At 36.6% G+C, this 24,628-nt stretch overlaps 1 protein-coding gene across 6 annotated transcripts in view; it reads left to right on the top strand.

The window, feature by feature from the left end:
* The first annotated feature begins 6,900 nt into the window (after nucleotides 1-6,900).
* The window catches only part of PPP2R3A (protein phosphatase 2 regulatory subunit B''alpha), a 104,629-nt gene continuing 86,901 nt past the window's right edge, over nucleotides 6,901-24,628 (top strand). For 2 of the 6 annotated variants that reach the window (XR_002827980.1, XM_023749563.1), the window contains exons 1-2: nucleotides 6,901-7,281; nucleotides 19,710-22,154. Coding sequence is in view for 4 of the 6 variants with exons in the window: in XM_023749563.1 (XP_023605331.1) it covers nucleotides 20,163-22,154 (1,992 nt within the window). In the remaining 2 variants the exon portion in view is untranslated. The remainder of the gene's footprint in view (nucleotides 7,282-19,709; nucleotides 22,155-24,628) is intronic. The other 4 variants (XR_002827978.1, XM_023749562.1, XM_023749561.1 and 1 more) reach the window with 3 other exon arrangements.

Raw genomic sequence — 24,628 nt, forward strand, 5'->3', positions numbered from 1 at the left:
TAGGTCACTTGTTCTAAAAATAATTAAGCTTTATGCTTGGTCTTTTGTCATATCTTGTATAAAATCCTATTACTAGATATGGTGCCATTTATGAATATGCTTTTAATTGTTTCCTAGTCATTTTTATTGTTGACAAGCTCATTGTCTTAATTATGCTTATAAAGTTTGATAATATTCTTATAGTCTGAAGTTCAGAGGTAGCATTAACATTACTTATTGGTTTTTAAGAGTATAACTTTAAGTTACTTTAACTTTTATCAGTTATGACTTTCTTTTACATGGCTATTTTTGTGTCATATTTCATTATTCACTAATAAATTGTTAGATTTACAAGCTTTCTGAAAAACAAAATTGAGGTTAAAAAACTCTTTCTACCCAGGTCACTACAATGACTTCAGTGTTCTATAGATTTCTTACCTCCTTTTTTCCTCCCTCCCTCCCTCCCTCCCTCCCTCCCTCCCTTCCTTCCTTCCTTCCTTCCTTCCTTCCTTCCTTCTGTCCTTCCTTCCTTTTTCTTACAAGAGCCTACCAATACTTTGAGACAGTTCCTTCCCTAGAAGTTGAGACTTCTGAGATTATGGCAGGAACTCAGGTACTGACTTAGCCCATCTCCTTTAGCCTTAATACAGACATGGTATAGGACAGAGGGGCTTTGATGGTACCTGGGCTCAAATCAGTTATTCCACTTTCTATGTGTGTAATAAGATCAAGTTTTTTGTTTTGTTTTTTACTTAGCCCCAGTTTCTTCATCTGTGAAATGGAGATGCTAATCTCAATGTTGCATAAGAATTAAATTAAATAATAAATTTAAGTGGTCAGCACAATAACCAGCATCAAAGCATTTTTAAAATGTTAATGTAATAATATTAATCTTCCTTTTGAGAGCCCAAGAGGGATCCCAGTCCTTCACCCATACACCTCCCCCCTACACCTCCCCATATAAAGAATGTAAGCCCAAGCTAAGAGGCCTCAAAGAGGAAACATGCTTAGTTCTCCCTTTCTTGTTCTCTTTCGTTATCTGTTGATGATGGTAGGTAGCATGAATTTCTGTAGCAGGTGGTCTCATGCCTGATGTATGACCATTTCTTTAACTGCCAGTAGAGGCCTACAGAGGGGTGGTCTTACATTAAACTTACCAGTACATTTTTGGTAAATAATACTCCTTCAGATGTATGGTTATTAAAATATACTTTTAGATGTTCTAAAGGGTTAGGGTATGTCATGGGAGAAAGTGGCTAAGATGGGGTAGAAAACAAGATCAACATAATTATCATTGTGGAGAAAAAGTCAAGAAACTAAGAGGCCAGGATATCAGATGGGTTATCTATTTGGATGTTGAAATGAATAACAATTGTAACAGAAATAGTGTTGAATGACAGTGAGCCAAAACCTACAATAATCAAGGAATGAAAGAGACTGACCTTGGGGAGACTTAAATACTGCACTAAGGAAGGGTTGTGGGTGATAGAGTCTAATGATGTGTGACTCAAAGCAGGGAATTTTTGGAGAGGGCAGAGGGAGAATGGACTGGAAGTAGCAATGAGGAACAAGAAGGCACCTACCAGGTCTCATGTTGAAGGGTATGGAAGAGAGTCATCATCTAAGAGGGCTACAGAGAAAGCATCATCCTCAGGGGAGAGCCCAGTTTCCATTTAAGCTTAAAGGAAGTTGAAGAAAGCTTCAGAAATGAGGTCCAGGATATGTGGATTTTGCTGATATCTACCCATGAGTCCCACAGAGCTCAGTGGAAGGGTTTGGATTTCAGGAGATGGGATAGAGACTTAGATACATTCCGTCATCAGTCATTATCGTCTCTCCCATGCATACATCATTAATTCCTTTTCCCCTCTCTCACTTCAACATCCATGCCTGGCTAAACCATAGTACTGATTAAATCCAACTCTTTGCCTGTTCCATGCCTGTAAAATCATGCTGCTGAGCTTGCCTTAATTTAATGATGTATCCTCAAGCAGACTCGTAATGTTGCTTTTGTAAGCTAACAAGTTAGCCTGCCACAGTTCATGTATGTTGGTGGAAGACACAAGTCTTCTGGATCAGGGACAAAAGATAGTTTATTACTTAACAGCAGTAGCAGTAGCCATAGCAACAGTGTTTTGTACTGGTTCTCTGAGTCCAGTTACCTTCAAGGCAATGTGAAGGGAGCCAGTTTGCACTTGCACACATGATGGGTTGTATTATTAGAAAGGAAGCCAGTCTGAGAGAACCAAAACCTTTTATAATGGGCATGCCTTCTCTTTGTTCCAGAGGGGAACATTATCATACTAGACAGTGATCTTGTGCTCCAGAGAGAGATACTACCAAGTCTTTCAAGGTTGTTGCTATACAACATTCTTCTTCTTTTTTTAATCTTCACCCAAAGACATACTTAGAGAGAGGAAGGGAGGAGAGAGAGAGAAAGAGAGAAACATCGATCTGTTGCCTTTCGTACACTCCCTTACGGGGGATCAAACTTGCAACTTAGGTGTGTGCCCTGACTGGGAATTGAACCAGCAACCTTTTGGTACACGGTGCATTGAACCAACTGAGCCACTCAGGCCAGACGCTTTACAAACTTTCTTGAAAAGATAGTGTAAAACTATTATATCATATATCATGACTATCAAGTGAGTCAGTGCCTCACTTGCAATGTGTGCAGAAACATGAGAGACCCATGGAGAATTGTCTAACAGTTCCTCCCTCTCTGGCCACTTCTTTTCTATCTCTGCGGATTCTTCCCCAAACTCTAAATCTGTACTGGGCAGTACTGTAGTCACTAGCAACATGTAGCTATTTGATTAAATTTTCAGTTATTCAGTTGCAACTGCCATATTTCAAGTACTCAATAGCCATATGTGGGTAGAGGCTACCTATTGAATGTCACAGATACATAAATATTTCATCATCACAGGAATTTCCATTAGGGCTACTCTGCATGTGTACATACCCCCGCTCAGCCTTTGCATATTTCTTTTTGTATTCCTTTATAGAAATATGGAATCTTATAGAACAAGATTTATTATAAAATAAATATTTCTTTCTGTTTTCCCTCCCTTGGTGATCTCATCTAGTATCAAGACTATAAAAATAACTCAAAATTGTGTCAGCCCAATTATCTCCCCTAAAGTCAATATTCAGTTCTCCAACATCCTTCTGTACATCTTTACCTGAATGTCTAATACGCATGTCACAAATAACATTCAAAACAACTACTGACCTTTCTTGCTGTCACTACTTACTCAGCCACCAACAAATCTGTTCTTCCTTTTGTCTTCCCAGTCTCAATTCATATCAGTTCTCTTCTTCCAGTCAGTTGTTCAAAAAACCAAACAGAACAATGATTTTTTAAAAAACCCTTAGATTCATCCTTGACCTCCCTCTTTTCCACAAAACCTGCTCGTTTGTCCCATTGGCTCTTGTTTCAAAACATATCCAGTATCTAACTACTTCTCATCCTTCCCCTGCTACCACTTATTCCAAACCAGCATCATTTTTTGCCTGGATTATTTCAGGTAAATTTGGTCTCTCTACTCTTGTTCCCTGTAGTCTATTCTCATCACAGTAATCAGAATGATCTCATTAAAAATTAATTCAGATCATTACATTTCTCTGTTCACAATTCTTCAGTAGCTTCCCATCTCAAAGTCAAAATCTAGTCTCACTCTTGCTAAAACATTCAAGACATGCTTCCACCTCAGAGCCTTTGTAGTTGGTGTTCCTTCCATCTCTTCCTCCCAGTGTAGCCACACACATTTTCCCTCATGATACTGTCTTATTGAAAAGAGCAGGCTAATTGTCGTATAGAACGACCCATATCATGAATTTCTGTTTCCTCATGGTATTGATTAACTTATTTCTCTATTGCCTGTTTTTCCTGTAATTGGACATTAGCACTAAAAGATTGATTAAAGCTAAATATTTTTGGCAAGAACACTCCATAAATGATACTTCTATACATTGCATCATATCAAGAGGTACATATAATCTGATTGTTAAGGTGTTAAGGTGGTGACTTTCAGATTCCTCCATTATAAATTTACATTTTTACCTTTGTAGTTATCAAATAATCCAAAGGGTGAATGATAATTTTTTAAATCCTGTGATTTTAAGGATATTTTTAGCTGTTAAACTCTGTCTTTTTTTTTTTTTTTCAAATAAAAGATGTTTTGGAGATCTAATATATAAAACAGATAAAAGCAGAGCTATTTTGGGTGCAGTGGGAAATGCCTAGTATTGGCAGCTTCCAAGAGAACTCTGACAAGCACAGTTTGTAACTCACAGAGCCAGGCCAAAGGACAGAGGCCCAGAGAGGACACATGAAGTCTTCAAGGCCACCTAGCATCTCACAAGAAAGGCTCAGTGCACTTTCTGTTAGAACACAGTTTGGGGATCTCTGTCACTTCCTTGGAAAGCTGTGGTTGTGGATTATCACTAGAATGACACTTGGTTTTTCCCTGGCAGTCCACTCACTGTTTTTAGTTGTCTGAGTGCTTTCTTTGACATTCTATCTGTTCTGCAGATGTGAAGATTTGAAATTACTTCATTTTTAGTGTGTGTTGGGTTGCAAGCTTTTTTGTTTCCCTTTTGGAAATTCCTCTTCATCCACAAAGAATTCCAGATTCAGACATTATTCATCTTATGTCTGGAACACTAAAATCTCAAGAGCTTCCACATGTCTTACCTCTTTCCACCTTTAGAATATTGAAAATGCTGCCACAGCTAAAGTCAGTTTTATCATTTGCTTGCTGCTTGCTTCCTTTCTGCACCTTACTTACACACTCTAATGTGCCTTTGTAGAGGACTGAATAAGTAAATTTTTTTTAATAAGTAAATTTGGTATATCCACACAATGTATACAAGATATGTAGATTTTTATTTTCATGGAAAGTAGAAAAAGAAAGTAATAAGTTATAATTAAATCTCACTTTGTTAATACACACACACACACACACACACACACACACACACACACACACACGATATTCACAAAAATCCCCAGCTCTGTGTTATGTGTTTTTAAAGCCAGAAAGGACATTTACAAAAATGTTCACATTGATACTATCTCTAGGTGTGATCTTTGCATCTCTCTCTCTCTCTCTCTCTCTCCAGGCATGTCTTATTTATGCAATCATTACTTTTATATTAAGATTAAAAAATAAACAACTTTGAGCTGTCAAATCTAAGCTGCATTGAAGGCAATTCCAGGTCCCTCCGCAGCTTTCTGACATCCATACCATCCTTTGGGATTTTTTTCCTGTTCTCTTATCATCCCATTCAAGCAAGTTTTCCCTTGACCATGCTCTATTGATTTTATACCAGGTTCCTGGTCATTTTCTAGAATTGTCCAGTTGGCTCTGAAGAGCCTCATTCCCTGAAAAGATGTAAAAATTATGTTCTAAAAGTAACTGTCACTAAAATGTAATCTCCACTGGCCCAGGAGGAGGATAAATATCTGTTGAATTAATTGATCTATTCTTTTTTGTCTCATTTCTTTTATCCATAAGTTCCTTACAAGACAAGCTTTGCTTGTTTTTTGTAATGCCCTTAACATAGGTAATTAATATAAATAAATGGATAAAGTATTTTTTAATGTTATTGATTTCAGGGAGAGGAAGTGAGAGGGAGAGGGAGAGAGAAACATCAATGATGAGAATCATCTGTTGGCTGCCTCCTGCACGCCCTCTACTGGGCATGAGCTGACAACCTGGGCATGTGCCTGACCTGGAATCTAACCATGACCTCCTGGTTCATAGGTTGATGCTCAACCTCTGAGCCACACTGGCCAGGCAAATAAAGTCTATTTTTTAAATCCATAACTTACTTAATAAAAATAAATTTAAGATCTTTTAGCTTCAGTCAGAATTTGTTCTTACAGGGATGTAGAAAAGCACAGGATTTAAAGATAGAAGACATTCAGATCTTGCTCATAGATTTGTGATCACGGATTAGTCACTTAAGTCCCTGAGCTGCCTTCATCTGTAGCCTCATTGATTCTTTTCTGGATTCTACAGAGGCCTTCTATCTGACCTACCTAGTTTTGATCTTGCTTCCTCAAGTCTATGTCTGTCCTCCACCTACAGAGTAATTCTGACCTTGTCCCCTCCTTCCTCCACTGAAACTTCTCAGGGCTCTAATGCTAAGTTGCCTCTGTCCTATTCCTTCAACTGTAGCTCCTAGAAGCCTCTCTTCACACTTGACACTGGAATAATACCAAACTCCTGGCAGCTCCTCAAACATCCCAGCCACCTCCTGCTTTGCTCCCTTTGTCCACAAACCATTTTCCCTTTCTTCTTGTGGCCAACTACTTCTGCTCTACTCCAGAACTGGGCTCGGCAGTCTTCTTCTCTGGAATGTTTTCTTTGATGTAGAAGTTAGGTATTCTCTTTCTCTGCCCACTCATGTTGTAAGCTGCTTTAAGGCAAAGTCATTGATTATAGTTTGCTCATCTTGAAGAGTGCCTGGCTTATAGTGGCACTCAAAAGTTCAGGTGGCTCGGTAGTATATGCATATATATGTATCTATAGAGATATATATATATATATATATATATATTTATATATATATATATATATACACACACACATACATACATATATGTATATATATATATATACACATACATATATGTATATATATATTTTTTTCCTTATTTTGAAGATACATAAAAATCAAAATACATTCTATATTTAAAAATCATTTGGACAATTTAAAAATCATTTGGACAGTATTTGTCCAAATGATTTTTAAATATAGAATGTATTTTGATTTTTATGTATCTCCAAAATAAGAAAAAGATTTAGAAAAGGAAAATATGTGAATTAAATTAACTTAAAATACTACCAGCAGACAGACAACTAGTGTTGATGTTTTGGTATCTAATAATTGTTTAAAATAGTAAAATTTTAACCCCCAAAGGTTCCTTTCAGAGCCAATACTCCGAGCAACCAGTAGCTTTGCAAATTACATGCATTGAAAATTAATAGCCAGTTCATTGTGCTTCCCACATCAAGTAATACAAAATAGTTCTCTGGTAAAATATAGCTTTTTAAAAAAATTCTAACCAAGAAAAAAATTTTTGCTTTTCTCATGTTCCCTAGATCCCAGAACCATCTTTCATTCTGTTTTTCCAGAAGAGAAGGTGAAATCCCAGTGAGGGAAGTGACTTGACCAACTTACTCAGTTGGTCAGTGTAGAAGCTGAAGCTGGGACAGGAGCTCCCGACTGCCACCTGGTGCTTTACCCCTCAGGCACATTTTCTGTTTCTCCACTGGAGTAAAAATAAAAGTAAGTTTTAAGTACTTTCTAATTTCCATAAGCTCAAATCAAGCCTGCTACTGAAATGTCCTTATTTTACATTTAGTCTCATTAAGACAGCCCTAAACCTAAAACATTAATCATTCTTTCAATATTCATGTATATAATTTCTTTGAGGATTAGAAAAATCTTCCCTTCTAAGAAATTTCTTCTCTCTCTCTCTCTTTCTCTCTCTCTCCTCCTCCTCATCCTCCTCACCCGAGGATATTTTTCCATTGATTGGAAGGGAGAGTGGAAGAGAGAGGGAAAGACAGAGAAACATCGATGTGAGAGAAACATTGATTGGTTGCCTCCTGCATGAGCCCTGACCAAGGCCCAGACCAGGGAGGAGCCTGCAACCAAGGTACATGCCCTTGACCAGAATCAAACCCAGGACCCTTTGGTTCGCAGGCTGACGCTCTATCCACTAAGCCAACCAGCTAGGGCCTAAGAAATTTCTTAATTTATTTTCTCAACTATTTTTGTAGTGAATGCAACAAATAAAATATTCCAGGTCTCCTTTTTTTCCCTACAAGTAGTTTTATGGATCCTCTAAATTTTTCTCTTGGGATCAGTTTTCATACTGAGTCATCCACCAGAGAGTGCCTGTGTTTTCCAGGCAAACTAATAGTTTTATTATTTCTAAATGACTCATTACTTCTGAATCATCACACCTTGTGTACTCTGTTAAATAAAAGCTTTTAGTAATTTTTCTACAGTTTTTCCTCTCTCTTGTCTTCAAATGTCCCATCTAAGCGACATGGATATTTAACCACTTTTCTCTTGTGTCTACAAGATTTATGTTGATCATTTTCTTCTTGAACCCTTTCATCAGTTGAAATAAGCGATGGAAGTTCTTTACCTCATACTTTCTGTTCCAGATGTTTCCTGAAATAGAACACAATAGCAACATAAAAAATACGTGTAACACCATTCTCTATTTTCCATCATTATACTTATGTTGTTTAAGGTTTTATTAACTTAACAAAATTTTCTGTGAAATTAGGGAGAAATACTTGTAAAAGAAAACTATAGCTCTAATGTTAATTGGCAAACAAAATCTTTGGAATTCAGCATGTTGGAGGAATGAAACACTTTCATCCCTTGACTTCTGTGTCATATTTTGCTGGATCTCTTCCTGCCACTTGAAAATTAATTCTCTGTGTCTTTCCTGGAATCCTTCTCACCTCGTATATGCCAGCCTTTCTCAGAATTCTGTCCTTGATCCTTTTCTCATGCTATATATGTTCTGTGTTGTCTACTCTTGTGGCTTTAAAACTTTTATCTGATGCTTATTCCAAACCTTTATTTTCAACTGCTATTGCTTCCCTGCCACATATATCCATCTGCATGAGGAATACCTTCTCCTGGATGTCCCACCAAAATAACCCATTCCTAAAGCTGAATTCATCTCCCCTACACCTTTGCCCCCAGTCTTATCTTTACACCTTCACAGAAACCATTTTTAATTTTTTAAATTTGTTATTAATATTATATATTAATTCTCATATTTAAAGTGTCAAGGCTTAAAAGGCTTTTAAAATATATCAGTTTCCAAGTAGGCTGCTCCTCAGAGACAACCACTGTCCATTTTTTTAGCTATCTTTTCCATTTTTACCTCCATATTTATAAATGTATACATATTGTAAATTTATTCATAAATTTTATTTTTTTCATTCGTAAATTTTAAACACTAAGTCTTGCCTTCCTGATATGAATTTCAGTTCTCTCACCCCTGTTCTACCACATTAACAAAGTAAAGGGTAAAAAATATGTGATCATCTCAATCGATGCAGAATAGGTATTTGACAAAATTAAACAACAGTATGAGATTTTTTAAAAACTCTCAACAAACAAGAAATAGAAGGGAGCTTTCTTAACTTTATAAAGGATATCAAAACCTACAACTGTCATTATACTTTATGGCTCACCTCTTCTAGTCACTATTGTTATGGAGATTCTAGCCAGTGTGTTAATAAAAATTAATAAGAAGTAAGGCAGTAAATATTAGAAAGGAAAAAAGTAAAACTATCTCTTCTCAGACAACATGATTGTCTTTAAAAAAAAAAAAATCCCAAGGTATTTACCAAAAGAAGAAAAAATACTACTCTTAATAAGTGAATCTAGCAAAATGCCAAATAACAAGAACAGTGTACATAAATTAACTGTGTTTCTTTACACCAGCAATAAACATGAGGGAAAATGCAAATAAAATAGCAATGCCGTTTGCATTAGCATCAGAAAACATAAAATACTTGGGAATAAATTTAATGAAAGGTCTACAAAAACATTGCTGAGAAAAATTAAAGAGCATCTGAATAAATGGAGACTGCATGGATTAGAGACTTAATATTATTAAGATTTCCATTATCACCAAATGGAGATGTAAATTCATTGAAATTCCAATAAAAAATCCCAGGATCGTAGAGAATCTAGAAATAAACTTATATATGTGGCCATTTGTTTTTTCAACAAAGGTTCCAATGTAACTCAGTGAGCAGTCTTTTGAATAAATAAATAGTGCTGGGTGATCTTCAAACTCAGCCTTATACCATTCATAAAAATTAATTTAAAGTAGATCATAGAGCTAAACATAAGAGTTGGAAATATAGAACTACAAAAAAAAAACTTTAAGAGAAAAACTTCATAACCTTGGCATAAGCAAAGATTTTTAAGACAGGATACAAATGTATTAACTATAAAAGAAAAATTGATTATTTGGGTTAATAAAAATTAGTAAAATTAAAACCTCTACTGCTAAGGAAATGGAAAGTGAAGCCACAGACCAGAGAAAATATCTGTATCTAAAATATATAAATGAATTCTTAGAGCTGGGTAATCAAAGACAATCCAGAAGATTTGAAGACACTTCACAAAAGATACAGATGAATTGCTAATAAGCCTATGAATAAGTGCTCAACATCATTAGTCATTAGGGAAATGTAAATTAAAGTCACACCCACTAAAATGGCTAAAATTTAAAAAATGACAAATATCCAAAAGGATGTAGAGCCACTAGAGCTCTCAAGTGTTGATGAGAGTGTAAAATGGTAGAACCATTTTGGAAGACAGTTTTACAGGTTTTTATAAAGTTAAACATACACTTATTATGACTCAATAATTCCATTGTTAATTTCCCAAAAGAAATTAACACATATCCACAAAAAGACTTTTACTTGCCTGTTCATAGCAACTTTAATTTATAATAGCCTAAACTAGAAACAACCCTAATGTCTATCAGCTGGTGAATAGATAAGACAAATTTTGGTATATTCATGTAGTAGAATACCTGCTTAGAAATATGCAGTTGATACATGCAGAAATATGGATGAATCTCAAAACCACATTGTGCTGAGAGAAAGGCCAGACTGAAAAGTATCTATATATTATGATTACATTCATATGAAGATCTAGAACTGGCAAAACTAATCTATAGTGATAGGAATCAGATCAGTGATTGACAGATATTGGGCGTTAGGGGAATTGATTGGGAAAGTTCAGAGGGATATTTTTAGGGTGATGTAAATGTTCTCTCTTTTTTAGGGCAGTAGTTACATGGTTCTTGTTAAATCAAATTGAACTGTACACTAAATCTGTACATTTTTAGAGTATGTAAATTATGCATCAGTAAAATTGACTTAAAATGAAAGTAGCATTTGTCAATTAGTGGGCTTCAATATAAGGCGATCATGTGGTTAGATGGGATTTCTAAACTCCAGAAAAGGGTTCTTTAATCCACAATGGGGACTGGGAGCTGGAGGTAATAAGCTTGGTTTCTTGTGACCTTGACCTGGGTAGGGCTGATGGGTTTATTGATCAGAATGTAATAATACAAGAATGTACCTATTTTAATTTTCAGTCTTCTACCAACCTCTGAGTGTGATCTCCTGGGATTGGTGCTTTCCTGGTTCATTTTTTATTTTTACCATCAAATAAATATCCTGTCTTCAGCAGGATGAAGAAGGGATGATTTTTTGAGTTTGTGGAGTGTAGGTGGGGAGGTCTCTTTCCTTTGTAAAATTTCAAACAATCCCCCTATGCTCAATCCTCCACACTAGCCCGTTTTCTATGGTACCTAGTACCTCCAAATCTGGACCTTTTTTGGGTTGTGCAGGGTGAATTGGTTTGCTTGCCATCAGTATCCCTTCCTCCTCTACTCTGCTAAGTCATTTACCATTCCTGCTTCTGTTTTCTATCATATATAGTGATTTGGAGTTACAGTGTCTCCTAGGTTTTTTAAAGATGGAGTTTACATTCTTAATTTTGTACTTACTGTTTGGAGGAGACCTTAAAACTGTAAAATCCATACTGCAAATTTTCAGCTTCAGCAATACCAAACATACAAGGTCTTTTCATATCTCTATGCCTTTATAGATTTTTTTTTTACAAGGTCCAGTTTAATCCCTCTTCACCTAGTAAGGCTCTTTCAAAATTCAGTCTTATACCATTTTCTTGTCTGCTGCTTCTGTCCCTTTGTTTCACAACAAATCCATTTCATCAGCAATGGCCATGTAGCAGTTTACTATGGAGTAATACCAGGAGCCACTGGGAAGTACTTGTTAGAGTAATCATAAATTGCTTAAAGTTGAAGTGATAGTAAGAGTTGAATGAACTCTGGAAGTTGCATATGAGCCACATAGGCAGAAGTTGGGAAAATAGACTCTGGCCCTTGCAGGAATGAAAGAAATCAGGAGAGATAAAGTCTTGGGCAATGGGCCAGCACCATACAACAAGACCTGAGGTGGGATAAATGTAAACATTCAGAATGGTTAACTATAATTTGCCAGGAAGTCTAGTATATGTTGCTCTCTACCCCTATACAACATAGATGTTTAGACTGAAAATTTTCACCATATTTCATTAAATCCAAGATTGTAAAACAGACATCATTTCATGTGCCATTAAGAAAGAAAAAACTCAGACTATGATACATGCTTTCTTATCATCCAGAACTTTTTTTTTCTTTTTTTTGAAAGAGTTCTTTTAAGCTTATATTGACAGATATTTTAAATTATGTGTCACTCTTATACATACATAGTCTTTGGGACCAGCTTTGGGATTTTTTTTTCTTAATCGTACTTGCTAAGGTTACCCTTTGCCAATATAAGGTTACCTTCATATTGACAGATCCAGTGGGTAATGTTTGTTTTTCCTTGACCTCTTAGCAGCATTCAACACCCATGGCTCTGTTTTGAAAGTCTCTCCCTCAGCCTCCATGAAACTGCTTTCTCCTGGTTTCCATATTACCTTACTGGTTCTTCCTCTTCCTTCTTAGCCTCCCTCTAAAAGTTCTATTCCTCTGTTTAACCCAGAAATGTCAGTGATCCTCAGCTCTGTCCTCAGCCCAGAGTCTTCTCGCTGTTTGCAGTCACCCTGGGTAACCTCTCAGGGCTGTATCTCCAGTCCAGATCTTTTTTCTGACTTCCAGGTTTTTATCTTCACCTGGATTTTCCACAGGTACCTCTTCAAACAGCACATTCAGAATAAAACTGTTTTTTTCTATGGTCACCTTCCATAAAATACACACACACAAAGTCTGTGTTGGGAGTAACCATACTTGCCCCCAATACCCAACCCGAAATCCAAGATTCCACCCTCTCACTGTCCCTCCTCCTGTTATGTGAATTCTTCCTCCTTGACTATCAGTGCCTTCCCCTTTGCTAACTACTGCACCTTCTTGGTTTAGGTTCTCACCATTTCTTGCCCAGATTATTGCTGTAGCCTCCTAATTGATTTCCATGTCTCCACTCAGCTGCTAAAACGATCTTTCTAAAACATGAATCTCATCATGTTACTTCCCAACCCAAAAGTCTTTGTTTTTCCCATAATTTTCAATAAAGCTCAGACTCCTCAGTTTAGCACACAAAGCAGTCATCTGTGGTCTAGTTCCTGCTGCTGTTCTCTGCGTTCCTCCCCTCTTTGTTGTCTGTACACTCGCCCCAGTAAAATTAGCCAGAACTATTGATAGTTCTGAACTCACTGTGCCATATTAGGCCTCTGAGCCTTCACATATATGTTTCCCTCTTCCTAGAGTATTATTCCTTTTCTATTTGTCTAATCCTCATTACTCCTTCAAAATAAGGCACATATATCCCTTATTTGGGGAAACCTTCCCAGACTCTTCAGTCTGATTTAGATGCTCTCTCTCACTATGGACAAAGAACATAAAAAAAGGTTTCCCAAAAATGAACAAAACAAAATGTCTACTAAATAAAAAGCTGTTTAGGTGCAGATTAAAACAATGCACTTCCATTTCTTCAATCTAACAAATTAGCAAAGATTTAAAAAGTGCTAGTCACTCAAGGAGACTGGGAAAATGAGCCTTTTACCCTAATATTGGAAGTAAAAGTTTGTCCTTTTTCTGGAGGACAGATTGACCCTATATATTTAAGAACCTTTAAAAAGTGAGTGTCAACCTGAGTCAGGAGGTCACAGATTGCGGGCTCGATCCCCTGTAGGGGGTATGCAGGAGGCAGCTGACCAGTGATTCTCTCTCATCATTGATGTTTCTATCTCCCTCACCCTTCCTCTCTGAAATAAATAAAACATAAAGTACGCTAAACACACACACACACACACACACACACACACACAGCCCTACCCTTTGACTCCGCATTCTACTACTTGGAATGTATTCTAAGAAAATAACTGGACAGTTGGTTAGAGCATCTTCCCAATACACCACGGTTTTGGATTCATCTCAGGTCAGGACACATACAAGAAGCAACTAATGAATACATAAATAAGTGGATCAACAAATCAACTTTTTTTTTCTCTCTCTCAGAATCAATAAAAAACAACAACACTAGATTACTATGTGAAATGTGTATATAAATGAATGTTTATCATGGTTTATTTTGAAACAAAAATAGTAAATAACCTAAATGTCTAGCAATAGCAAATGACTAAATACAGGAGTAGAAAAAATTAGGTTTATAGTTATAATATAAATAAGTAATACAATAATTAATAAACAATAATACAAGAATAAACTTTTTCCCATACTCAACTGTAAACCTACTTTTGCTCACCGCTGTATTTTATTCATATGATAGAATATTATGTCTATTAAAATGATTCAACATGGAAGTATGTTTATGAAAATTGCTAGCTTAAAGTAAGTTATTGGACCATAGTTTGGTCCAATATTTGTAAAACATATACATTTATAAATTTTCATAAGAAAATGTCAGGCCCGGCTGGTTGATGTCAAACTATGAACCAGGAGGTCACGGCTCAATTCCCCGGTCAAGGCACATGCCAAGTTGTGAGCTTGATCCCCAGTAGGGGGTGTGCAGGAGACTCTCATCATTGATGTTTCCATCTCTCTCCCTCTCTCTTCCTCTCTGAAATCAATAAAAATATATTTAAGAAAAGAAAATGTTAGGATGTAGATTCGTAAAAATATCAACAGTGGTTATTTCTGAATGATTATATGGGTAATTAAAATGTTTTGTACTTGTGAATATTTTCTAATCTTTCTGAAAAGAGCATGTATTAATTGTGAGCATAATGGGGAAAAACAGAAGCCCCACCCTAGTACTCCTGATACCTACTGTGCCTGCCTCTTTCAATACCCCATTAAGCAATAAGTGCACTGAGGGCCACTATGATAAATTATTCAATATCATTCTCCCAGGGCCTGGTTCAGAGCAGAAAATACTTGATGAGTACATTATAACAATAATTATTGAGCATTTCCTGTGTCTTACCTATTGTTTTAAGCTTTTGACATGTTAACCTAATCCTCTTGAGATGGATACTACTATCTCCATTTTGCACGTGAAACAGGCTTCAAAAGTTAACCACCTTTTATGTGAGGCCACACAGCTGTAAACAGCAGTGTGGGGATTTAAACTCATGCAGCCTGGCTTTCACTTAGAGACATAAGATAGTATCCTGGTTTGCAGTTAGATTGTATCTCTGATTGAGATACAATTAGATTCCATGTCTGGGATTCTAGCTGAACAATTAGGCATCAGTTGAATCATGGTCGGAATAAAAAGGCAGAATTTGACACCCACAGATCTGAACCAAATGCCAGGCAAGTAATCTTTGTTTCTCTGCCATTAAAACACACACACACACACACACACACACACACACACACATCTTAAATCATTTTCCACTGTAAACTTCTCATTGAAATTGGTGCCACCCCTTGGGGTTTGGCTTTGTTAGTGCTCCCTCACTCTGCTATTCCTATCCCTTCAAAACTTAAACTCAAAGACTAAAGTTTGTAATAAGTTCTTTAACTCTTCTTCCCAGTACTTTTCTTTCTTGGTAAGATATCTTAGGACAAGTTCATCAGATTTCATTTTTAAAACTTATCAGTCTTAATTTTTGCCTTATCTTCTTTTTCCTTCATATGTTGTTGTTTTTTAAGTCAGAGTTTCTGAAAGCTACATTTCTGTTATCTGCAACTACACTATTTAGTATGGTAGCCACTAGCCACATGTGGCTTTTTAAGTTAAAATTAACTAGAATGAGCAAAAGACTTAAACAATGCTTCTCCAAAGAAGGTATGCGGCTGGTTGATAAGCACAGGAAAAGATGTTCAACATCATTAGCCATTGAGGAAATGTACATTAAAGTCACAATGCACTAACACTACACACGATTAGAATGGCTAAAATAGAAAATACTGACAGCTCCAAATGCTGAAGAGGATGTGGAATCAACTGTCTCTCTCATACAATTGCTAGTGGGAATGTGAAATGGTATAGCCAATCTGGTAAAGTTTGGCAGTTTCTTAAAAGATATGTTTACCCTACAATCCAGCAGTCACAATCCTGTGTATTTACCTCGAGAAATGAAAATTATGTACACACAAAAAGCTGTGCACTAATATTCAAAAACTGGAAACAACATAAATATCCTTTAATGGATGAATGACTATACAAACTGAGATATATCCACACAATAGAATACTCAGCAATTAAAAGGAATGAAGTATTGATACATGCAGTAAAGTGAATGACTGTCAAAATCATTGTGTTAAGTGAGAGAAGCCAATCTTAGAAGCTTACATCTGTGTAATTCCATACATAAAACATTCTTGAAATGTCAAGATTATAATGGTGGAGAACAGATCAGCAGTCACCAAGAATTAGGATTGTGATAACCGTGTGACTATAAAAGGGTAGCATGAGGGGTTTTTCAGAGGCAGTAGGACAGTTTATATCCTGTTTGTGTTAGCAGTTACTATAAAAGGAAGGGACGAAGGATGAAAAAGGAAAGAGTGAGTGCATGTAAAGCTGGTGCTCAGATTATATTACCAATGTCAATATCCTGATTTTGATCATTGTACTATGGTAATGTAGGGGAAACTGGGGCAAGGGTACACCAGAACTCTTTCTATACTATTTTTGCAACTTTTTTCTGATTCTAAAATAATTTCAAAATTAATTTTTTAATTAAATAAAATTAAAATTCAGTTCTTCAGTTACACTATTCACTTTTAAAGTGCTCAATAGTCCCATGTCTATCAGACAGCACAGACATAGAATATTTCCAACCCAGAAAAGTTTTATTGGGCAGTACTGGTCAAAAAGCACATGTCTGACTTTAGCCAGTGTTCTCTCTTCCTGGACTATTTCAAATTCTAATATTACACGATTACTTTCTTATATTTTCTGTCATGTTATCAACCAGTTGTTTTATTTATATTCAAACCTAGATAAATACTTCCCTTTAATTTCTCAAATTTTATAGAAATAAAATAGGTTTATGCCAATTTAGGAATTTATCTGATGCCTTTTAATAGGTATCTGGATATTTAAATTTTCCCTGGATCAGTTTTATCACCTGTATTGTCTATCACCTGTATCACCTGTATTAGGATATAGTCCTAATATTTTTCATTCACTTATCCAGTGGTCGGCAAACTGCGGCTCGCGAGCCACATGCGGCTCTTTGGCCCCTTGAGTGTGGCTCTTCCACAAAATACCGACTTCTGCGCATGGGTCACGAAGTTTCAATCACACTGTACATGCGCGCCTGCACGTGGTATTTTGTGGAAGAGCCACACTCAAGGGGCCAAAGAGCTGCATGTGGCTCGCGAGCCGCAGTTTGCCGACCACTGACTTATCCTAATATACTTTCTTGACAGTATCGTTTTTGTTTTCTTTGCCTTTTTATCCTTACCCAAAGCGCTTTCAAAATCTTGGATTTCTGAAAAGGTTTATAGTTTTTTATGTTTGGTGCAATTTCTTCCCTGTCTTCTGGATGTGCATCTTTTAAGAAGGTAATTCCTTTAATTGCCATGTTCTAGTCTTTTGTCCCATAACACTGTTCTTCTTTGGCTTCTTTGTATTTTTACTTAAGAATTACTGGGCACTTCCTTTACTCTGGAACTTCTTTCTGCTTCAGCTTCACCCATCCTGCATGCTGTCTAGTTTAATGAGCCATAAAGGAAGTGGAGGATGAGATATAGCAACAAAGTTAAGACACTAAAGGACAAGAAGAATGATGGTAACCTACCTGAAGAAAACCACAAGGAGAGAAATAAGGGAATATTGTTGGAATAAAACTACATAAGACAATAGTAATTACAATACTGTAAGACTGGCACAAAAACAGAGTAATCATTAGATCCAAAAAGCCAGGAAATTAACCAGTATAAAAATTCAACAAAAGAAAGGGTTCTTCATGAATTAATTGCATTAATGCATTAATTGAATCTATATTTACTAAGTCTCTAATGCCTAAATGATCAATAAACAATTTACCAAAGAAGAAAGAAAATAAGCAAAAACAGTTTTCTAGGGTTAAAGAAATAAAAATGAAAGCAGTGAAGTTCTGTTTCATTATTAAATGGGTAAAAGCTTTATTGTTGAAACATCAATACTATTGATGGTGCATTGGTGCTGTTGATCTTCTTTACTGTCATCATCTCCTTGCTTTCATTGCTTAACTGCATCATTCTTGATACAGTAGTATCACACATTCTGTCCCTCAGCAAACCATTTGAAATATATACTACATCTAGCCGAAACCGGTTTGGCTTAGTGGATAGAGCGTCGGCCTGCGGACTGAAAGGTCCCAGGTTCGATTCCGGTCAAGGGCATGTACCTGGGTTGCGGGCACATCCCCAGTAGGAGATGTGCAGGAGGCAGCTGATCGATGTTTCTCTCATCGATGTTTCTAACTCTCTATCTCTCTACCTTCCTCTCTGTAAAAAATCAATAAAATATATAAAAAAAGTATATATACAGAAATATATACTACATCTAAACATCTCCATTGTTATTCTCCTGGTCCAAGTCCCCTCGTCTTCTTGCCTAATTTATTGTAATAGCCCCTAACTTTCCCCCCTGCTTATCTTGTTCCTCTACAATCTCCTCTGAACACGATAGTCAAAATTACTAATTTAAAATGTAAGTCTGTTCATGTCATTCCTCTGCTCACTAGTCATCAGTTGTTACCAAGCTTGCTCAGAGCAAAGCCAAATTCCGCACAATAGACTACAGACCCTGCATTTTTTAGATTCCCACCTTTCCTTTCTGACCTCATCGCCCACACTGCCCCCCTTGCTTTCTCTGCTCCAGTCACTTTAGCCTCCTTGTCATTTTAGTAAATCAAGCATGCTCCCACCTCAGGGCCTTTGCACTTAATGGTTAACCTGCCTAGTATGATTTAACCCAAAATACCTCCTCTCTTTTTTCAGGTCTCTGTTAATGAGTCAGTGAGGTTTTCCCTGACTGCCCTTTATAACACAGCATCCTCCCTTCCTTTCTAAACACTTTGCCCCACTTTCTTTTTCTCCATAGCACATATTACCATCTAAGTTATATGTTTAAGCTCCATATTCATAGCATTTAGCAAGTGCCTGGCACTCAATATTTACTGAGTGAATACATTGATACATTGATTGAACCTTTTTGGAAAGCGACTACAACATGATTTAGAAGCCTTTTTTTTTTTAAGAGAACAATTAAGTAAATTTTATCCTCTTGATGGAGAGAGAGAGAGAGAGCGAGAGCTGCATATGGCAGGATTTGAGAGTCTGGGATCAAGAACAGTAATGAAGATTTGTTTGTTTTTCTTTCCTAATAAGAGAAGAGAGGATGATGGGAGAATAATTTCCAAGTATAGAGGAAGTTGTAGATCAAGAACAAGTATTTGTGTTGCCAAACAAGTACTTTGATGGAAGTACTTGTTAGTTTCATGTAAAGTGGTAAGGAGTGTGGGATAAGAAATACCAACTGGGAGGCAGTTGTAACAAGGCAGAGTTGAGGTAATACTTCTCTAGGTAGTAACGAGTGTAGGGTTTGATGAAATAAAGGCATGAATCAAAGATCAGCAGTCAGTGATATGGCTTGATAATTAACTACATAAGGATGCAAAGAAGAGGAAATAAAAGGTTCTCTCGGTATTAAAATATATTTCCTTTTAATTATTTTCTTTTTTCTTTACAGGTTTTTTCTCATTCACAGAAAAATGGATCATTTAAACCTTTGGAGGACTCAGTTATCACAACACTTTTATACTACCAACTAAGATTTACGACAATAAATTTATGACAGTAAATTTCTGCATCATAGAATTGCTGAAGAACAGTTAATATAAAAAAGGATATTTTTTATAAAAATACTCCTATAGTATCATGATATTACTAAATAAAACAAAAAAGCACAATTATTAAATTATTAGACTTGCTACTACAAGCACATATGTGCAATAGCTACTGTATCCTTACAGTTAACCAAACCTCAAATTTGGATGGTTTCCCTTTGTGGGAAAGGTTGTTATAATTGCAAGAAACCACTGAACATTGTCAAATATATTTTCAGCTGAGTGTCATTTAGGAGAATTTACTTGAAACAAGTTCTAGAAAATTCCAAGTCCCACCACTAAGTGGATTTAATATTATGGCAGCAACTTACAGACTTGTGGTTAGTACTGTGAACCACTACAGCAGTGTGGTGATAGACCGGCGTTTTGAGCAAGCTATACATTATTGCACTGGAACCTGTCACACCTTCGCACATGGAGTTGACTGCATTGTGGTACATCGTAGTGTCTGTGCAGACTTACACATCCCTGTGTCTCAGTTCAAAGATGTGGATCTGGACTCCATGTTTCTACCCCACGAGAATGGGTTTTCCTCAACTGAAAGTGACTATCCCCATCAGGCCCTCGCAGGCATACCCAGGGTCAAGAAAGGAACTACATTTCAGAATACCTGTAACTTAAAGGACATTGCAGGAGAAGCAATCAGTTTTGCCAGTGGGAAAATAAAAGAATTTTCCCTTGAAAAACTCAAAAACTCTAACCATGCAGCTTACAAAAAGGGAAGGAAAGTTAAGTCTGACTCATTTAATAGGAGGTCAGTTGATTTTGACTTGCTCTGTGGCCATTATAACAATGATGGGAACTCATCATCCTTTGGTTTACTCCGGAGTTCCTCAGTTGAGGAAAAATCTTTGTCCCATAGAAACTCACTTGACATGAACCTGACTTCGATGTTTCTTCACAACTTCTCTGAAGAAGACCTGGTTACTCAGATTTTGGAAAAACATAAAATAGAAAATTTTTCTTCTGGAACAGATATAAAGGTGTGCTTGGACATCTTGCTGAAATGCTCTGAGGATTTGAAAAAATGCACAGACATTATAAAACAATGCATAAAGAAAAAGTCAGGGAGTAGCATCAATGAAGGAAATGGTAATGATGCAGTTTCTAGCTCTGAAATTGTCTATATGAATGTAATGACCAGGTTAGCATCCTATCTGAAAAAGCTACCATTTGAATTCATGCAATCTGGGAATAATGAGGCTATAGATTTAACAGAACTGATCAGTAATATGCCTAGTTTACAACTGACTCCCTTCTCCCCAATATTTGGCACTGAGCAGCCCCCTAAATATGAAGATGTTGTCCAGCTCTCAGCCCCTGACCCTGGACAGTTTCAAACTATAGAATTACAAGATGACAAGCATAGTTCTAAGAAAACAGACACTGTAAAATCCATTCCAAACAACTCTACAAATTCCTTATATAACTTAGAGATAAATGATCCCAGAAGTCTAAAAGATGTCCAGCTTCAGTCACGGTCATTAACTGTGAATGCTTTAGGAAATGTTTCTTCTGGTGACCTAATGGAAACCCTTTATATTGAAGAAGAGTCAGATGGAAAGAAAGCAGTAGGTAAAGGACAAAGGACAGAGAATGGACTCAATCAGGAATTGTTGAAGGTAAATGAAGATAGAGCAGAATTTTCAGACCATGGTAGTCATCTTAAAAAATGTCCTGCCTCAGGACAAAATGAAATTGGTAAGATATTTGAGAAACCAGTAGTTAATCTACCTAAGGAAGATCTTAAGTCAAAAGTTCCTAAAGGTGAAGAGGAAGACCACAGAGATTTTATGAATTCTAACAGTAAGGAAGAGATAGATAAGTTGTTAATGGATTTGGAATCTTTTTCACAGAGAATGGAGACCTCTCTAAGAGAGCCACTTGCCAAAGGTAAAAACTCTAACTCTCCAAATAATCATGGTCAGTTGACTGATCAGCTCCCTGTGAACCTTGAGCCTAAATCTAAACTCTCTTCACCCATGGAAAAAGTATCACCTTCCTGTCTAACAAGGATCATTGAAACCAATGGACACAAAATAGAGGAAGAGGATCGAGCCCTCTTGCTACGAATCCTAGAAAGCATTGAAGACTTTGCTCAAGAACTAGTTGAATGCAAATCAGGCAGAGGGAGCTTATCACAAGAAAAGGAAATGATGCAAATTCTACAGGAAACCTTGACAACTTCTTCCCAGGCCAATTTATCAGTCTGTAGAAATCCTGTTGGTGATAAAATGAAAGATACTACTTCAGTGGTTTTGATACAGCAGACTCCAGAGGTGATCAAGGTAAGACCCAACAATTTTGAGTCCTGAAAGTCTCCAAAGAACTGTTTTAATGTTTGTAAAATTTATAAACAAAAACTATTTTTGTTACCCATTCTCTGTTCTAAATTTCCTACCCTACTCTAGGCATGCTCTCACTTAGTTCAGTGGGAAAAACTAAAAAGCAAAGGCTATAAAGTCAAGCAAACTGGTTTCAGCTGCCCTTCCCACCCCCTTCATCTTCCTAACTCTGTGACCAAAGGAAAGTTACTTAGCCTTAATAGCCTCATTTACATAATGGAAATAGTAAGGATCACAATAACGTGTGAAGCACAGCCAAGGTGCCTTAAACAAAGTGGGCATTTAATATTAGTTCTCATCCTCCCCAGTCAAGCAGACCATTCATTACTACATGCCTGTGTAGACTATTAGGTGCAGTTTGGGATACAAAAGAAAAGAAGTTAGTTAGAGCGTCATCCTATGTACCAAAAGGTTGTGGGTTTGATTCCGAGTCAGGGCACATACTTAGGTTGCGAAAACAAAATTTAACAGTACGTGAACATGTAGGGCACTACTCTGAAAGTATTGTTAATTCTATCGATCTTCAAAGAAGGTAAAGACTAGAGTATATGAAATTTGCTTCTTTCCCCCGCCCCCCCAATATATTTGTATTGATTTCAGAAAGGAAGGGAGAGGGAAAGAGAGATAGAAACGTCAATGATGATAGAGAACCATTGATCAGCTGCCTCCTGCACGCCCCCTACTGGGAATCAAGCCTACAACCCTGGTATGTTCCCTGACCAGGAATCGAACCATGACCTCCTGGTTCATAGGTCTAAGTTCAACCACTTAGCCACACCAGCTGGGTGAGATTCGCTTCTTTATGCAAGTGGGAATAAATATCACTCTAGAGTCATAGGATAGAAGTATTTTCAAAAGGCTTTGAATCTACCTCGCTACTGACAGCACTGCTTTTGAATATTCCTAGAAAAAATCTCATTTGTGTTTGTTTTAGCATAACAGGATTACTTCTTATTCATTTTGTATGTCCAACATGGGTTAACTAGAAACTCTGCTCCCCCTCACTCAAGGACCCAGGCTGATGGATGCTTCATGTTCCTTCAGCTGCCCTATGGCCCCATCTGGAATATGTGGCTTATGAGTTCACTGAGGAAGAGGAAGAAAGAGAGAGTGCTTTTAACCATCTTGTTCTACACATGACACACTTCCCTTCTGCTCACATTCCAGTGATTTCGATTTAAAGGCTAAGAAACACAGGGAAGCACATAGAATATTCAGTGAGCAATATCTCTGTGACATGAATAAACCATATATGTCAGTGTGTGTGAACTCAGACAAAGGAAAATCAACAAAGCAAATTGTAAAATAATGATATGAATTATGTGGTGATATGTCCATTCGTACAAAACTTAGGAAAAAATACATCGATACACCAATTAACCAATATTCAGAATAGTGATGAATCCCTGAGGGAAAGGAGAGAGATTGAACTGAGGGTACACAGGCGGCCTCAGTAGTATTAGTAATGTTATTTTATAATCTAGTAGATTGTAAGTATTTTCTCCTATTTTTATGCCTTTTTGTATATCTTAAACATATTAAGTTTTTAAGAAACAGTCGGATATAGAGATGGTATATATGTGGCCACATTAAAAAATAATTACAGCCTGGCTGGTGTAGCTCAGTGGTTGAACCTATGAACCAGGAGATCATGGTTTGATTCCTGGTCAGGGCACATGCCAAGGTTGTGGGCTTGCTCCCCAGTAGGGGGTGTGCAGGAGGCAGCTGATCAATGATTCTCTCTCATCATTGATGTTTTATCTTCTCTCCCTCTCTGAAATCAATAAAAATATATTTTAAGAAAAACCAATTACATATTTTACCATTTTCATTATAATATTTATTAAAGAAGGAAAAAATATATATTGTGATCAGATGAATAATTTTTGCCTCATATTTGTTTTATAGCTGTTGTTCCATGCACATTTTTAATTACCAGTGACACTAAAGTTTAAAACAGTACATACTTAAGGTTACTAGATGATGATTTGGGTCTAAATATCCTCAAACGTTCTCTGAACATTTCTGTGAAATCTCTGTGTGAGTCTCAATTGTTGATACAAATGGTAATATCTTTTAACTTGAGTTAATGCAGAGGGGTGAAACTGTGGAAATTAATTACAAAAATAAGGAAAAAAGTCTTTTCATGTACACAGGTAATACTGATATGCTTAATATTTTATGAAAAACCTATATAGCAACCTCAGAATGATCATAATATAAGAGCTAAGAGTTCTTGTGAGCTAAGGCAGGCTAAGGCATTTAGATCTATTATCTCACTATTTTTCCCCACAATATCCTATTTGCCCATTTTTTAAAAAATGTCCACCTTCTCTGATGACTTATTTCAATGTCTCACAACCATTTTAACAGAAACTCTTACTGTAAATATAGAGTTTTTACTTTTATTTCACCCT

This window comes from Myotis lucifugus, unplaced genomic scaffold (genome assembly GCF_000147115.1).
Source record: "Myotis lucifugus unplaced genomic scaffold, Myoluc2.0 scaffold_8, whole genome shotgun sequence".
Lineage (NCBI taxonomy): Eukaryota > Metazoa > Chordata > Mammalia > Chiroptera > Vespertilionidae > Myotis > Myotis lucifugus.